Source organism: Sturnira hondurensis, unplaced genomic scaffold, assembly GCF_014824575.4.
Source record: "Sturnira hondurensis isolate 20B ecotype Veracruz unplaced genomic scaffold, ASM1482457v3 Scaffold0018493, whole genome shotgun sequence".
In the NCBI taxonomy this organism is placed as follows: Eukaryota; Metazoa; Chordata; class Mammalia; order Chiroptera; family Phyllostomidae; genus Sturnira; species Sturnira hondurensis.
The window spans coordinates 1,667,829-1,684,472 of record NW_028091124.1 but is presented as its reverse complement, the minus strand read 5'-3'; the positions used below and the strand labels follow the sequence as shown (position 1 = coordinate 1,684,472).

The following is a 16,644-nucleotide window of genomic DNA, read 5'->3' as shown; positions in this document are numbered from 1 at the left end:
GCGCGGCCTTCCGGTGGCTCCCTGGTGCCTGCTGAGAATGGGTCTGGAGGCAGAGCCACCCCAGACACGGTGAGACAGTCTGTGTTTGTCGAGTTCAGACGCCAGACTGCGGGGCGTTTGTTATGCCGCCGCGGCCAACAAGCACACCCCTGGGCCCACTTCAGCTCATAAGAGACCAAAGCTCTGAAGCAATGGTCCGTCCCACCAGCAGGTTCTGGCCCTAGAAGACAGTTTCTCGGCCCAACAGGCTGAGACGCTTCCCCCAGAAAGGTCTGCCCTGAGAGAAAACGTCACAGCGAGTCCTTTCAGGGAGAAGGGATGGTACGTTATAGTCTCGAGGGCGTTGTCCACTAAGTACAGGGAGAAAAGGGGGACCTCGTGGCATCCTGTGCCCCAAGCAAATCCCAGGTGGAGGAAGAGATACTCTGAGCAAGCCAGGTGGCCAGATGTCTGTAGAGGGCCCGGGGGGGTGGGCGCGGCCACTCCCGGCAGGCACAGGCGCAGTTGTGCCCCTGCTGGAGACAGGGTGTCCCTCGCTCCAGCTGGACAACCCCCGGGTTGTAAAGGTGACCACACACTTTGCTCTCCTGTCTTCCGGGGAAGCAGTCACAGAAGTGACACTGTCAGTCATTGTCATCCCAAATGGCACGCCACCCGACCGAGTGTCTGTTAACAGAAATGACTGCATGTCATTTCCGACTCCTTACGCTGCCATGGGTCCGCATTAGGACGATATTCCACAGGACACTTCCTGAAGGAAGACCAGTCACATCAGAGACACGGGCCATGCTGGTGACAAGCCAGGACACCACGCCTGCCTGTCGTCACCCCGGCACTGCGGGGGAGACAGGCAGGGAAGAGGCCAGAGAACCTCTGCTTTCCCAAATTATCCACTGTTAGCAAGTGTTGTTTCTGTCGTAAAAAGAAACCAGCTGCATATTTTCAAAACCTGTCTGCTCGGTGGCGACCTGCTGACCAGGATCCGTTTTGAGGCCCGGTATCGAGTGACCCGTCATGCGAGCTCCGTGTCCCTGGGAGGCCTCCACCCCCTGCCCAGGTTGGGCAGCTCCTGGCAACAGCAGCCTCTCCTCAGAGTCCCCATCCTCCCTTCCTCCAGCGTTAACTCTCGGTGTCCTGCCTGAATACGGGGTGAGGGGGGTGTGGGGGTGGAGATCAAATTCTCGCTTCCCCCTCCAGCAACCCCCCTCCACAGGCGCTGCCCAAGGCCAGGGGGGAGGTTCTGAAACCGTGGAGGGCAGGGACAGGGCCTAGGGCTGAGCAGGCCAAGCCGAGGCGGAAAGCAGGGCCCAGGCAGCCCATGAGGGGCTGAGTGAAGAGGCGCCCGTGAACTTGTGCTGGGGTGAGCCACCACTGTGGTGACAGCAGATCACTGCGGTGACGGCAGTGACTGGTGTGCCACGAGGCTGCGCAGGCCCGGAGAGCTCGCAGCCACCTCCCCAGCAGGCGGCAGGCCCAGCAGCCATGACCCACGATCCTGTCCCAGACCCACGCTGTTGTGACACCCTTCTGCCCTTGAGAAATGACCTGATGTGGCCAGGAGTGGGGCTGTCCCCCTTGGGGCCACCTGGGCCTCTCAGTTCCGTTGGAGTACCAGCTGGTCCCAGCGGACACGGGCAGGCCTCCTCTGGACACCACCCCGCTGGCCACTGCCGCGTGCCCACGTACCCAGACGTGGTGTCAGCAAGGCCCTCGTGGGTGAGGGGGCCAGTGGCCCACAGGCAGCAGCCCCCACCCGGCCACCCCAGGCTGTGGCTTCACTCTGACAGCTGGTGTGGGAGATGCCCAGAGACTCCTCTGGGTGTCCCGGACCGGAGCTCCCGTGAGCCCCAGACACCAGGTCCCCCTGTGGCCGCTGCCGTCTCCCTCGCTGGCCCCGTTTCCTGGCCCTCTTTGGCTCTCATGACGGGTAAAGGCACCACGGCGGCCCCAAGGCCACCGCTGTGATGCAGTGGGGACAGGGCCTCAGGATCCCGCACCCCTCTCTCCAGTCTGGGGACACTCAGGGCTGCCTCCTCACCTCTCTGGGCACCCCTCCACCACTCCTGCTGCCCGCAGCTACCACGAGCCCCAGGTTGGGAGGCCTTTGCTGACCAGCTCTTCACGACCACCACTTCCTCCCACTTGGCAGAGGAGCAAGAGCCACACAGGTGCCTGTCAGGGATCTCGGAGAATCGCGTGCCTGTCGGGCCCCAGTCGGGGTCGCTGTGTGCCCTCCTGAGTCCCCAGGACAGGCTCCACTGTCCCTTCTCTCAGACGAGGAAGCAGAGGCGGAAGCCGCACCGCCAGCCCCCCACCCCACCCCCATAGTCAGCCCACAGGGAGGGGTGACGCCTATTCTCACCCCACCCAGGAATGCCTCCTGCCTCCCGCCCAGGCTTTCAGAGGGGAGAGCCCGGGAGGGGACCGCACCAAACTCCTTCCCCCACTGGCCCATCCTTCCCTGTCTGCCCGCCCTTCCCACTCCTGGTGTAGGCTGAGGCTAAAAATATGCTGTCACCCCCACGTGGCCGCTCCGCCCTGCAGGCCCTCCGTGCCCCCACAGCCAGCTGGCCAGTCCCATTCTCTGGCCTGAGTCTTCAGCACGAGGTGCAGCGTCCCACTGAGAGGTAGGATCCAGGGGGCTCTGGAGAGGGGCAACCGGAGGGGAGAGTGGGGACCGGAAGAGAGAGGTCATGGTGGGATGGCGTGGGCTTGGAGCTCACAGTGCTGGCGCTTTGGTGAGAGACTCCAGGTCCTGGTCCAGGCAGCCCCTCAGGGTGGGGTGGGCACCCGCAGGCAGGCCTCCCTCCAGTCGGGCTGAAGAGGCAGCCGAGGGGGAGGCTGGGCCGCAGCCTGACTGCAGCCAGGGCCAGTGTCCGGCGTCTGGGATCAGTGTCCTTCCCAGTCCTGCCCACGGGGCTCTCCTCATGCCTGGCCCAGACAGGCACCCGGCTGAGGCTCGGGGACCCTCCCGAAGCCCCCACCTCGAGCTAGGACAGCAGGGCGGCAGGTGTCGGCAGGCGTTGCTAAGGCTCCAGGGAGTGTGGCTGGGTGCTGCTGCCCCGGCCCCGCGTGGTAGCAGGGGCCAAAGGGTCACAACAATGATAGGAATGCAAGGCCTGGGGGCGGTGGCTGGCCCGTTGGGCTCCTGCCAACCCCCCCTTCGGAGGACAGAGCTACCAACCCCAGCCACGGGCCTCCTGAGCAGGTTGGCAGGACGGACCTCAGCCTGGCCCACTGACCCAACCTGTCCCAGCAGGAGCCCGAGCAGGTGCCCAGGCCCCCAGGTGGGCTGCCTGGGTCTGGGCCTGCTCTGCAGGTTGGGGACCGGTACCCGCTGGGGAGGGAGCAGGCCTTCAGCTCCCACCCCCGGCAGCTCAGGAGGGCCCCCCGCCCTCGGCCTCCACAGTTCACAGTTCTCAGGCTTCCCTTTCTGATGTTTTGTCCCCATGGCTGCGCGCACGGCTCCAGAAGGTGCCCCTGGTGGACAGACCGTTTCTTTGGGGTGCAGCCCTTCCCGTGGTGGGTAACTCGGAGTGGTGGGGGAGGCCCCCAGGCAGACCTTCGCTCTCTGGGGAGGTTTTCTGAGAGCGTCAGAAGCACATAAATAAATGTGCTTGTAACTGAGTAAGTCCCGAGGTGGGTCTCCTGAATCAGATGGCGTGATCACTGAGTCACCAACTCTGCCTCCACGAAGCTCCCGCGGTTTGTCTTCACCCACCCACACACCCGGAGGTGATGGAAACTGGGGGCTCAGCAGGAGACCCCCAGCCTGGCCCCCAGACACCAGCAAGGCCATAACAGGCCAAGGCAGGACACCTCTCCCATGTCCCCAGTGTCCTCCCCAACAACGGTGGATCAGGGACCAAGGGGGTCGGTCCATGTGGGGGTTGGGGGCCATGGGGACCCCGAAGCCCCAAGGACCTGCTCCATGTGGCCCAGAGATGGGGGGCCGCCCAAGGCTGGGGTGCTCTTGCTGGCCCCATCCTGCCCAGATCGAGAGGGGCTGTGGGTGGGTCTCCCGCCCTCTCCAAGCACCAGGCTGTGGGACTGGGTGGGGCTGGGGGTGCCGGGTAAAGCGCTTCCCACATCGAAGTGCTCAGCCAAGGCTTTTGCGGGGTGGGAAGCACTGGTGTGAACGAGACCACTCGCCCCCACTGACCCTGCTCCCCCGTCACCCCAGCAGCTTCTCCCTGGGGGGCTGACCACACTGGCACTGCAGCCATGGTCCGGAACGTGGACGACCTGGAGTTCCGCCTACCTTCACACGCCCAGGACATGCTGGACGGGCTGCAGAGGCTGCGCTCACAGCCCAAGCTGGCCGACGTCACGCTGCTGGTGGGCGGCCGGGAGCTGCCCTGCCACCGCGGCCTGCTGGCGCTCAGCAGCCCCTACTTCCACGCCATGTTCGCGGGTGACTTCGCCGAGAGCTTCTCGGCGCGTGTGGAGCTGTGGGACGTGGAGGCCGCCGTGGTGGGGCAGCTGGTGGACTTCGTGTACACGGGCCGGCTGACCATCACCCAGGCCAACGTGGAGGCGCTGACCCGCACAGCCGCGCGCCTGCACTTCCCCGCCGTGCAGAAGGCGTGCGGCCACTACCTGCAGCAGCAGCTGGACGCCACCAACTGCCTGGGCATCTGCGAGTTCGGGGAGCAGCAGGGGCTGCTGGGTGTGGCCGCCAAGGCCTGGGCCTTCCTGCGGGAGAACTTTGAGGCTGTGGCCCGGGAGGACGAGTTCCTACAGTTGCCCCGAGAACGGCTGGCTGCCTGTCTGGCCGGCGACCTGCTGCAGGTGCAGCCGGAACAAAGCCGGCTGGAGGCCCTGCTGCGCTGGGTGCGCCACGACCCGCCGGCCCGGGCTGCCCACCTGCCCGAGCTGCTCGGCCTGGTGCGCCTGGACGCCGTGGCCGGGCCCTTTGTGCGGCAGCTGCTGACCACGGAGCCACTGATCCTGGAGTCCGAGGCGTGCCAGGCGGCCCTGTCCCGGGGCCACGAGGCGGTGAGGGGGCGTGGGGGCAGGGAGGGGAAGCTCACACACTCCACCTGTGGGGGCTGGAGAGCACACCGTTCACCCCAAGTGCAGACTGTGTCCCGAGTGTAGCAAACAGGAGAGGAAGCAGAACCTAGAATCGGTCGTTCCCACCCCCTGCCCTGAAGAAGCCCACCACTCGGGGGACACACCCGGGAACAGACCTACGGCAGCATGAGAAAGGCCAGCGCTGGGCCAGGGACACCCTCACATGGGTGGGTAGTCAGTGAGGGCTCTCTGAAGGAGGCAGCAACTGAGCCGGGCCTCAGAGGAGGGGATAGGAGCTCAGCAGGAGCAAAGAGGATTGTGCCCAGCTTGTGCACGGGCGAGGGACACCAACAGGCTGGGCCGCGGCCACTGCCTGCCCCTTAAGCGTTTATGGGGTGCAGTTTCTCATCTGTGCTGGCGGGAGGCCTGGCGGGCAAGGCAGGTCCTGGTGAAGTGACAGACCAGGGTGTGGCCGAGACGAGGGGTTGACAAGTCTGCCTGCTGCCTGCTCAGGGCATTGCTCCAGGGGATGCCCCAGCAGCCAAGTCTGGGACAAAGACCGGGCTCAGGCCAGGGCTGGGGCGCACAGTGTCCCTGCACCCCAGAGGCGCAGGGCCGGCTTCGGGGTGGAGCCAGCTGGGGGCCCTGCCCCACCAGGCGGCGCCGTGTAGTTGTGGTGATGAGAGGTGTGAGCGCCTGCAGTCGGGGCCAGAGAGGGGGTGGGTCCCCGGCCCTGGAGCTCTGAAGGTGGCTACTTACCATCCGGGGTGGACCCTGCAGCGGTCCCCTAGGGGCAGGGCCACCCTAGTTGGGTATGCTGGCCCAGGAGGGCGGGCTCCCAGGTGCAGGGGAGGCGGGTGTGGGTGAGGCTTGGGGCTGTCCCAAAGCTGGGTGCAGGAACTCGTCTGAGAGGCAGGCGGGGCTGGGGGGAGCAGTTCTGAAGGCCAGGACGCATGGGGGTGGGGGTGTCCCCACCGTTCTGAGTCCTGCTGCTGTTACCACACACGTGTGCACACACGCCGAGCTCAATCACCCACGAGTGTGCACCAATGCGAAGCACGAGTGGACCCACAGCTGCCTCCAATGTCAAGGCCGCCGCCTGCCTCAGCAGCCACCACCAGTGCCAGGGCCCTGGGGTCAGGGACACCTTTGTCGCCGCTCCCTCCGACCACCGCCCTCCTGGCCCACAGGCACCACCGGCCCTGCCTCAGCAGCTGGAAGAGGTTCTGGTGGTGGTGGGCGGGCGGGCCCTGGAGGAAGAGGAGGAGGAAGGTGCGGAGGAGCAGGCCCCCCACCATGGGAACTTCGCGTTCTACAACACCAAAGCCAGTGAGTACCCTGGGCACCCCAAGCTTGGCCCGCTGCCCCTGCCGCCTGCCCGGAGCCACCTGTGAGGGGCACAGAGGTCAGGCCCGTCCCAAGTGTGCCTGGGTTGGGGGCTCTGGGGGAAGCGGACAGTGGTGGGCACTGCAGGTCCCTCTCCCTCCAGCCACAGCCCTCGGTTTTGTCTTTTGGGCCAAGGGGCCCCATTGGAGGGACTCTGCTGCCCTGAGCGCATCGCGTGGGGTGGGCGGCCCGGCTGGCTGCTCCCTCCTGCGGTCCTGCCCTGTGCGGCCAAGGAAACTGTCTGTGGCCATGGGGGGCGGTGCAGGAGGCCGGAGAGCTCAGCTGCCCGACCAGCTTTGTGCCAGTCACTTTACCTCCCTGAGCCTCAGTTTCCTCACCTGTGGAATGAGCTCCACACACAGCTGCCATGGGGCCAGCGAGCATGGTCCAGGCATGAGTGGGGACATGCCTCTCCTGCCCTAGGGCACACTGGCCCGGGGCAGCAATCTGGGCAGCACCCATGCAGTCTGACTGGTGGCCCAGGGCTTCGGGGCAGGTCACCAGCACCCCCATGGCATCTGGGGCCCAGGGTCTCGGGGAGGGCTGCCCCAGGTCAGGGGCTGGCAAGGGGCATTTCAGGCCTGACATCAGGAGATGAACTCTGTGGGCTTCTCCTGGGGGCAGCTGTCCCTCAGGTCCTGCTCAGAGGGCGGCCGGGGGCACACTGGCAGGCAGAGGCCGGTGACTGACCTCTGGGCAGTCCCCACCCCAGGGTGACAGAGACGTGAGTCAGGGGGTCATGCAGCTCCTGCCCAGCAAGGCCCAGTGATCCGTGTACCCTGAAAACTGCCATCAACAATGAATAGCCTTCCCAAGGGACCCCCAAGGTGGCCCTTCTCCCACAGCCTCCCATAGAAACCCGACTGTGTCCACTTACAGACTTAAATATTCTCATCCCCCCCTTGCCTCGGTTTACCTCGTGGAGCTCCATTACACAGGTCTGAGGTGGGTGTGTTCCTCTCTTGAAAGCCGCCCCTGGCTGAGCGGTGGCTGTGTGACAGACACACACCACCTCGCATGGTCTCCACACATCCCTGGAGGTGGGACTACCCCCATTTTACAGAAGTAGAAACTGAGGCGGGGCTTGGCTGAGGCCCCACAGCGGGTGCGAGAGGGCTGGGCATGGGCCGCTCTGTCTGCCGCAGGCCCGTGCCTGGTCCCCGCACGCCCGGCTCCCGTGAACACAGACAGGGCTCAGGGTGGAGGGATGCGTGAGGCAGGTGTGAGTGGCAACGCTCCTGTCATGACACACCAGTGTCTAGAGGTCAGGCCTCTCCAGGACCGTCCCTTCGGACTGAGGTGGGACCAGTCCACAGGGTCCACTCAGGGGCCGTGGGGTCAACTGCGGGGTCAGTAAGAGCTCGGCCTCTGGGCACGGGCCGCCTCTCAGCTCATCCTGTGTCCAGTCTGGGCTCCGTGGGGCCCCAAGAGCCCGGGCCTGGCAGTGAGCATGGAGCCCCCAGGGCCGCCTCCGACCCCGGCCCCTGGGGGTCGCCACCACCACTGCGGTGCTGGGTCCCCTCCCCCTTTCGCTGTGAGTAGAGCAGGAGCGGTGGGGCAGGAGCCCGGGCAGCGAGCCCTGCACGCCACCCGGCTGCTCTCTTCCGGCCAGAGACCTGGATGACGCTGCCCGACTTCCCTGACTTCAACAAGTGGGGCTTCTCCCTGACTGCGCTGAACAGCTGTGTCTATGTCACAGGTGGGCAGGCGGGTGGGGGGAGCTCACTTGGGGACCCCCAATAGTCTAGTCAGGACTCTTCCAGAGCTTTCGGTGGTGTGAAAACGAGGAAATATAAAATCCAGGGACCGTGCGTGGGTGTGGGGAGCGGTTCCTGTCCGACACGGGCCCCGGGCGGCCTCAGGACGCCCCTGCAGCCCAGACCTTCCCGGTGGACCCGTGGGAGAACGGGGGGGGGGGGTCGCTCTGCCCTTCTGATCTCCGAAGTTGGGGGGCCTGTTTGGGAAAGAGCTCCCTTGTTTGTGGGGCATGGAGGGACGTGTCCAAGCCACCCAGATAGACTGTGCCACCAAGGTCTCACCCAGCCCGGTGTCTGGCAGCATGGAGGCCCGGCCTGGGGAGAAGGGAGCGGGACCCTTGGTGCCCCACCCCCCCGGCTCAGAGACCCCAGGCTGACGGGCGCCCGAGCGGACAGAACCTCTCTCGGCAGGTGGCTCCCGGGGCACCAGGACGGACACCTGGTCGACCACCCAGGCCTGGTGCTTCCCGCTGACGGAGGCGGCCTGGAGGCCCGTGGCGCCCATGCGGAAGGCTCGCACCAACCACGCCAGCGTGGCGCTTAACGGAGAGGTCTACGTCATCGGCGGTGAGGCCGCCTGCTGAGCCTCTCCTGTCCCATCCCAGACCTGAGGGCTCAGGTCTCATGCCAGGGTCCCCTCCTCAGGACGTCCCTGGGGTGTGGGGATGCACTATGGGTCCTTTTGATGTCACCTCTGTCCCACCACGCCCCAGCCTGAGCACAGGAGCCCACCTTACCCCCTCCACCCCAGAACCCTGTCAGAGTCGCCCAGGGACCCGAGCGGTTGGACGGATATTGAAAGACAAATTTCCCAAGGCCCTTGTAGGCAACCGGCTGGCCCCAAGGCCGTTCCTCATTCATCGCCCCGACTGGCCAGCCTCTTACCCCTCAGGGGCCATCGTGTCCAGGCCAAGAGCAGAGGATACACACAGATCCTGAGGCCTGGGGGAACCGGGGGCCCCCAGACTGGCCCTCCCACCCAGGACAGGCCCCCATGGTCATCACAGCCAGGCTCTGTGGGGCTGGGACGGGCTGCCCACAGCTCTGCCAGGACTCCCTCCCCCCGCTCTGAAGTGCTGGGAGTAGCTGGGCTGCAATAGGAGGGAACCCTGCCTGCAAGCGCCCACGCCCCTTCTCAGCCACCAGGCTTGAGCAAAGGCCCTCACCTCTCCAAACCTCACTGAGGCCCCGCCCTGAGCTACCTCCCCTACCCGAGGTAGGGCCCTGGGTGCTCCCTGGCCCCGCCCCCTACAGCCTCACCTGCCCCCACAGGCACCACCCAGGACGTGGTGGAGGTGGAGAGCTACGACCCCTACACCGACACCTGGGCGCCCATCAGCCCCGCCCTCAAGTACGTCAGCAACTTCTCTGCCGCCGGCTGCCGGGGCCGCCTCTACCTGGTGGGCTCCAGCGCCTGCAAGTACAACGCGCTGGCCCTGCAGTGCTACAACCCCGTCACAGGTGGGCGCCCCGGGGACCGGGGCAGGTGGCCATGGGCCCCATCTTCAAGGCCGCAATCCCATTTCAGTGAATGGGAGGGTGGGGGCCCAGGGACGGGTGGGCACCCAGGCCACCCTCCAGGGGTGGGGTGGGGCGTCAGGCCAGGGCCTTAAACGTCCTGTGGAGGTCTGCAGGGTGAGGTGCTACGGCCCGCCTGTCCCCCAGGCCCCCAGCCCCCTAGGTCGCCGACATCCTCCCACCCATCCAGAGAGAGCGGGGCTTGTGAGGGGGTGCAGTGGGTTCCTAGCGCCCAGCAAAGGGGCGCCCTCCCCTGGCTCACATGGGGCTCTGCCTCGGGGGAACCCTGGCCGGCCCAGGATCCCCGGTGACAGTGGCCCTCCTTGGACCTGGCGTCCCCACAGAAGCGTGGAGCATGATTGCCTCGCCCTTCCTCCCCAAGTACCTGTCCTCGCCACGCTGCGCCGCTCTGCAGGGCGCACTCTACCTGGTCGGTGACAATACCAAGAAGGTCTACGTGTATGACCCTGGGGCCAACCTGTGGCAGAAGGTGGGCCTCAACCTTGCCTCCCAGGAGACACCCCCCAGGGCCCCTGACCACAGTGGGGAGGGCAGTGAAGCGAGACGTGAGCCTGGGCCGAGACCCAGGAGCACGATGACCCGAGGGCGGGGGGCCAGGGTCACCGTGGGGCCCTGACCCCAGCACGGGCAGCCTGCTCTCCCTGTTGGAAGCAGAACGAGGCTCAGCTGGGGGTGCTTCACAACTGGTGTCGGCTGAGAGAAAACCCTTCCTTACTGCTGGCCAGGCCCAGGAGGGAGTGAGCCTCCCATCCCTGGGGCAGTCAAGAGGGTAGCAGATTTCTGTGCTGTGGGTGAGGAGGGAGCAGCCAGCTTCTTGTCTGCCACTGGCCCTGGGGAGAGAGTGGGTGGTGGGCATCTCGAGACTGGTCCTCGGGGCCCCAGGGCCCCGGCCCTTCTGTTTCTTGCGGAAAAGGCGGAGGAACAGTGTCCGGAGCCCACAGCGACCTCGGCTGCGGTCGGGTGCCCTGGGCCTGTCCGCCTGCTGTAGGAGTCCCTGCCTCTGGGGGTCTGAGGGGGACGCTGTGTTTGCTGCACCACCACAGGCTGACTGCACGGTGGGCCACACGGGGCCTCCATGGTCCCACTGCCCACAGCTGTCCCCTGGTGTCAGTGCTCAGCTGACACCAGAGGCCGCACTATGGCCGCACAACAGGTGCTGGGTGCTCCCTGCTGGGCGGGGCTCTCTCCCCAGGCCCTCCCTCCCTGCGGGGCCCCGGCTCAAGCCACTGCTCTGGGCAGGGGTCCAGCTTGGAGGGCTGCCCTTGCCCTCGCCCTCTCCAGGCCCGGGGGTGGCCGCCCACAGCTGCCTTCACGTGGAGGCTGCAGACAAGCCTCTGCCTGCCACCCACCCTGGGCTCTGCCCGAAGCACCCACTTCCCTTTGGGCCTCAGGCAGGCTGCTGGCCCTAATGCACAGCCCCGTCCAGGGCCCTCCTGAGCCGTGGGCCAAGGCCAGCGGTGCAGGGGCCCAGCGAAAGCGCTGTGGGGCCAGTGTCCCCACACGGGTGTCTGTCAGGGCAGAGGCCACATCTGTCCCTGCAGGGGAACTGCTAAGAGTCCGGCTTAGCCCGGGCCCCACCCTGGGAGGCAGCTCCAGGCTCAGGCCCCCATGCCCCACACCCCGGCTTTCAGAAATAAGCATATTTGGGCCCAGGAGAGAAAGAGGGGCCTGGAAGCATCGTCCCAAGGTGCGGGCTACAGAGGCGGGCAGCGGGGTCTCCCCAGAGAAGGGGGAGTCAGGGGTCCTGGCCAGGGAGGGGAGTGGCAGGAAGCTGGCGTCCCGTCTGCAGGTCCCTGCCTGCCACCTCTGGCCTCCGGCTGCACCCTGACTGCTGACCTCCCACAGGTCCAGCCCCTGCACAGCCTGCACGAGAACGGGGCCCTGGTGCCGCTGGGTGAGGCGCTGTACGTGACCGGGGGCCGCTGGCAGGGCATGGACGGCGACTACCACGTGGAGATGGAGGCCTACGACCCCGGGCGGGACGCCTGGACGCGCCACGGTGCCCTGCCCCGCCTCTGGCTCTACCACGGCGCCTCCAGCGTCTTCCTAGACGTCTCCAAGTGGGGCCAGCCCTTCGGCCCTGCCCTGGAGCACTGAGCCCTTCGCAGCGCTGGGGGCGTGGGGGCGGCCGGCCTCCAAGGGGGGCCCCATGCATGTTTGCTGCTTTGTTCGCCCGGCAAGGGCCGGGCGGCTCGGGCCACCAGGAGCGTCCGAGGGACCTGGTCTTCGTCTCCATGGCCACACCAACTCTGAGTGGACCAGACTCAGGACCCCAAATCACTGCTTCTGGGGACAAAGGAGGCTGCCGCCCAGCTTTTCTGTGCCCCACCCCGGGGAGGGCAGCACCCAGCCAAAACAGGAGGAGGAAGAAGCAGCCACGGGGACTGGAGACAGGGTTCCTCTGCCCACGCGGGGGCCGGGAACCTGGGGGATGGGGGGCGGCCAATGAAGGCTTCCCGGGGCGGACGAGCAGGGCGGGCACTCTCAGGCCGGAGTTTTCTGTTTCTGGGGTGGTTTGCTTCCAACAAAGCTGTTAATCAGAACGGAAGCCCCCGGGGGAGGCCCGGGCAGGGGTGCTGTGGGGATTTCCAGGGATGCCTCTTGGACATGTTAGTGGCTTCCTGCCTGACACCCCCCTGGGCAAGGGCAGCGGTGAGCTCTTTCACCAGCCAGCAGAGCGTGCCTCCTCAGGATGACACAGGCCTGCTGCTGAGCCCCCGGGGTGATGACCCCACACAGGGCTGGCTCAGGCTTCCTGCTGCTTCTTACTCATCCCCGTGTTTGTCACCGAGGAGACAGTGAAGGACTCTAACTGGGTGCTGAGTGGCCCTCCTGCTTTGTCACTGGTTCTGTCAGGGACAGGGGACTGCAAGGCAGGCTGCTGGGCCCAGCCTGGCTCCAGCCCACACTGCCCAGCTGGGGCCCTGGGGCACTCCAGGCTCTCTCGCTCTGGCCTCAGGCTCCTCCCTGAGCCCCAGTGGGGACCAGAGGCGCCGCTGGCAGCCTGGCCCTGAGGATGGGTCCCTGGGCCCCATAGGTCAGACCGACTTTGCCCCCAGAGCAGGCAGCTCCTGACCATTTCTCGTGGGACAGTGAGTTTGCACCCAGGCCCCAGGCGCCGAGGGGCCTCCTGGGCGCCTGCTCGGGACCCAGGGCCCCGTTTGGGACCCTTGGACCTTCTGTGTGCAAGTTCTGGGAAGTGTTTCCGACATTCATTGAAGGTGCTCCACCAAGCACTGCTTCAGAACGCAGGCTCCAGAGGTGGGAATGGACTTGCCTTGATCGCACACGCGCAGCGTCCTGGCCCCGGGCGGACCTCCGCCCCTGCACACCCTGGGCAGTGGGGAGCCGTCCCTGCGCGGGGGCCCTCCTCTGACCGCTGAGTTGCCCTATTTAGGATCCCGGATCAGGCTAATTATATCCTTCAGGGTCCCCAGAGGAAACATGTGACCCCTCAACTTAAATGAAGGAAGAGGGTGTAATAAGAGCTGTTTCCAGCTGCGTGGGCGAGGGCTGGAGAGACACCAAGGGCCAGTAGAGCTGTCCCCACCCCTCTGCCCCAGGGACGAGTGACGGGGCAGGAGCAGGCTCCAGATGGAGAGCTGGGGGATGCAGCCGCTGCCACCTGCCACCCACGACCCACTGGGGAGGAAGTGGTGGAGCAGGGACCCAGCCTCACTCTCACTTCTGCCCCCCAGTCTCCCGATAGTCCCTCCTCCAGCCAAACCCAACCAGAATCAGAGGGGAGACAAGCTGTGGCCCCTGTGCGTGGTGGCCATACAGCCACATGGGCCCACGGGAGCTCTGCAGTCAAGCCCCAACCCCCCCCCCAGGCACTCGTGTAAAAGGGCACTAAGGTCATGATTGTGCAAGGAATGTCCTCAGGGCAAGCCGAGCCATCCTCTTCCCTTATCAAAGGCCCCTGGAACACGAGGACTCTGGGAGGTGGGGGCGCTGTGGACTTCCACGGAGGGGCGCGGGCAGCCTCGGGACACCTGCGCAAACCCACCGCACTCCGGGCCCACGGGGGGGCGGCGGGAGGGGAGGGCACCTCTGCCGGCCCTGGGTGCTCATGTCTGCCAGGTGGGCGCATGTCGTCCTTCCCACAGACAATGTGGGGTAAACTGAGGCACCACCCCTCACCCAGCAGACCACAGACTTCGGCAACCACCCAGTGTCCTCTGCAGCCCAGCCCACCACAGCCTACCTTGGGCTCAGCATCCTTCAGGGCCCGGTGAGTCAGGGTGGGTACAGGGACATTTCCAGCTGCCGCCGTTGGACCTGGGTTTTCTAGGACATCCCAGACGAGACCCTCTTATCACTGAGTGTGTTCCCAGGACTGGGCACGAACAGCGATCACTAGAGTCAGGCGGTGGACACCCCTGTGGAAGTGTTTGTGGTTAACCGAAGAGGGCACCTGACAGCTCACGGTGGCCGACGTGGACCTCCACGGCCCTGAGGGTCGACCAGTCGGCCCAGGGGGCCCAGGGGAAACTGCAGGCAGGGCAGGTTCTCGACCAGAGTTGTTTTGTTCAGTGTTGTTTCGCCGGAATGTGGATGAGGCGCCACAGGACCTGGACTCGCGTTTACCCCGGTCGGCCCGCGGTAAAGCAAGTTTGCTGCGCGACATTGTGCTTAAAGTGGGACCTATCGGCGCCCTTAAGTGAGGAGCTACTGTGCTGACCTGCGGCCTGGGAGTGACCCAAGGAGGGGGTGGTCACAGCCACACACCACAGGAAGACGCTTTCCCCAGGGCTGCGTCCTTCCTCATCGGTCCCAGGGCCCGGCACAATACGGAACACTCGGCCTGAAGTGTGGCTGCCGTGGGCGCCCCCTGGGCCCCCAGCACCAGGCATGAGGGAGGGCGGCCAGGCATGAAGCTGAGTGAAGAGTGACACAGACCGCGATGACACCCTCGTGGAGGAAGTCCTTCCCGAGTGGCATGAACACCCCAGGGGCCCACATGACTCCCTCAAAGCTGATGACCATCCCAGGCTGTCCAGGGGCAGTTTGGTCACAGCCAGCTTGGGCTCAGCACCCCTGGTGACACACCCAGGTGACACAGCGTCACACGTAAGAGTGCGAGTCTTACCAGGATGGCAGACCTCACCACGGATGTCTCCCCTGTGCGTTACACCGAGAGGTGAACCGAAGTCAACTTTTAAGAGTTCATCTGTTGGCAGCAGGACGACGACAATTAACGGAAAATAACCCAAGAGACGCCCAGGGCAGAAACAGGAAAGAGGAGACTGACCAGGGGCCTGTCCGAGAGGGGCCAAGTCCCGGCGCTTGGCCCCCAGCCGGCAAGTAGCTGGGCCTGAGCGAGCGCTCACTGAGCTGAACTGAGGCCCCGGGCCCTGGGAGACCCTGGCGACCTCCAGTGGTGGGGGTGGGAGCCCAGGAGGTGTCCTGTGGTGGCGTCGTGACCTCGGGCCCGTCCAGAGTATGAGCCTCCGTGTCCTCATAGGTGCCAGGGAACGACCACGTGACTTGAGAATGACATGATGTCACCTGCTGGGAAGGCTCTGGGAACCAGCAAAGGTCGCAGGCCTGGACGGGGGAGGCCACACAGCAAGCTGACTTCAGGCTCCCCCTGCTCTCGGGTGCGAAGGGAGCTGGGGTCCCCATGACCTCACCGGCCACGGTCCTTCCTCGGAATGAGGAGGGCAGAGTGGGAACTGCGTGCCAGCCTTAGCTGCTGGGCCCAGAAACGAGGGTTTGATGTCAACCAGGACTGACAATGCGAAGGGGCTGCCACCGTGTGCTCTGTTGGGCCCCACCCAGCACCCCACTCAGCACCTTCACCCTGGGATGTAGGAGTCCCCCCATGTGGCCCCACCGTAGCCCCGTGGGCTACTGTGGAGGAGGGGCGTCTGGTGCCACATGAGCCCTGTTTTGGGGTGTCCCCAGCCTGTGTGATTCTTTGCTAAGCCCTGGCCTCCTCTGACATGTGACCCCAAAAACATGCAGGGTAGTCCACCTGAAGGCCACCCCCCGCCACCCTCTCCTCCTCCGGGCCAGGCTATGGTCACCTCGGATAGCGTTGCAGGAGCTGCCCCACACTGGAACCAATTTGATGTGGGCCCTCTGACGGACGGCACCAGCCTTGTTCACCGCTTGGGAAAAACTACTGTTTGCACATGGCGACGGCTGTGGTCCTCCGTGACGGCTTCAGGCAGCTACGGCCCCCCATGGGGAGGTGACACTGATGTCACACGGAATCTTAGGGTCACCTGTACCTCGAATTGGCTCTTCCTGTCCCCATACATTCCCAATGTCACCAAGGTGGCAGAGCCTGAGCCTCGCCTTCCCAGGGTGCAGGTCGGGCCATGTAGCATCTGGCCCTGAGACCAGCATGCATCACGCTCCTGTGCACAGGACCCCAGGAACAGGTCCCGGTCCCCAAGCGCCTGGCCTCTGAGCAGGGGTGCACACCACCGCCTCCTTGCCCCTGGCCTCGGCCTTGTCCACTTGCCCCTCACAAGTGCTCCCCAGACCAGGCTCCAGGCCACCAGCTGTTGCCCCGCCCACTCTGCTGACGAGCACACTGAGCCTTGGACGCCCTGGATGCGCCTCTTCTAATGGCACATCCGACCTTTGCTCCAGATGGCCACGCAGGGGCACGGTTTGCTGAGCAGACCCACCACTGGGTCTCCCCAGGCTCTGTGACCAGGCGCCCACGGCCCCGAGCGTCTGTCCGAGGGCACTGACGTGGCGCAGTGCAGGCTCGGCTGGGGGAGCCGCAGCACCCCCCGTGAGCACAGCCCACCCTAGAACAGGCCCCGGGCTCCCGGGCTCCCGGGCCTCTACCCCAGCACGCGGCAGGGGAACTGAGACTCCGAGGAGCCCCAGACTGGCCGGCACCAAGGAGAGCCATTTCCTCCACCACGTGGGGCTCCCCATGTGGACGTCCACTCACCCCAGGGGAGACAGCTCTGTGGAGGAA

At 65.7% G+C, this 16,644-nt stretch overlaps 1 protein-coding gene across 2 annotated transcripts; it reads left to right on the top strand.

The window, feature by feature from the left end:
- Positions 1 to 2,540: 2,540 nt before the first annotated feature.
- KLHL30 (kelch like family member 30) lies at positions 2,541 to 12,857 on the top strand. Of its 2 annotated transcripts, none has more exons than XM_037069245.1 (8): positions 2,541 to 2,627; positions 4,184 to 4,998; positions 6,207 to 6,345; positions 8,015 to 8,101; positions 8,571 to 8,726; positions 9,432 to 9,620; positions 10,022 to 10,167; positions 11,544 to 12,857. In XM_037069245.1, exons 2-8 carry the CDS (start codon positions 4,225 to 4,227, stop codon positions 11,793 to 11,795), a joined length of 1,743 nt encoding a protein of 580 aa, XP_036925140.1. In that variant the 5' UTR covers positions 2,541 to 2,627; positions 4,184 to 4,224; the 3' UTR covers positions 11,796 to 12,857. The 2 variants fall into 2 exon arrangements, with proteins under 2 accessions (XP_036925140.1, XP_036925139.1); XM_037069244.1 differs by having other exon boundaries at positions 2,554 to 2,627; positions 4,187 to 4,998.
- The last annotated feature ends 3,787 nt before the right edge of the window (positions 12,858 to 16,644 follow it).

What these genes read in the sequence shown, in the direction of transcription:
- KLHL30 (XM_037069245.1), top strand. Translation starts at nt 4,225, where the DNA reads ATGGTCCGGAACGTGGACGACCTGGAGTTCCGCCTACCTTCACACGCC. An exon ending in TGTCCCGGGGCCACGAGGCG is followed by an intron (nt 4,999 to 6,206) that starts GTGAGGGGGCGT and finishes CCTGGCCCACAG; the next exon opens with GCACCACCGGCCCTGCCTCA. An exon ending in GTGCTACAACCCCGTCACAG is followed by an intron (nt 9,621 to 10,021) that starts GTGGGCGCCCCG and finishes GCGTCCCCACAG; the next exon opens with AAGCGTGGAGCATGATTGCC.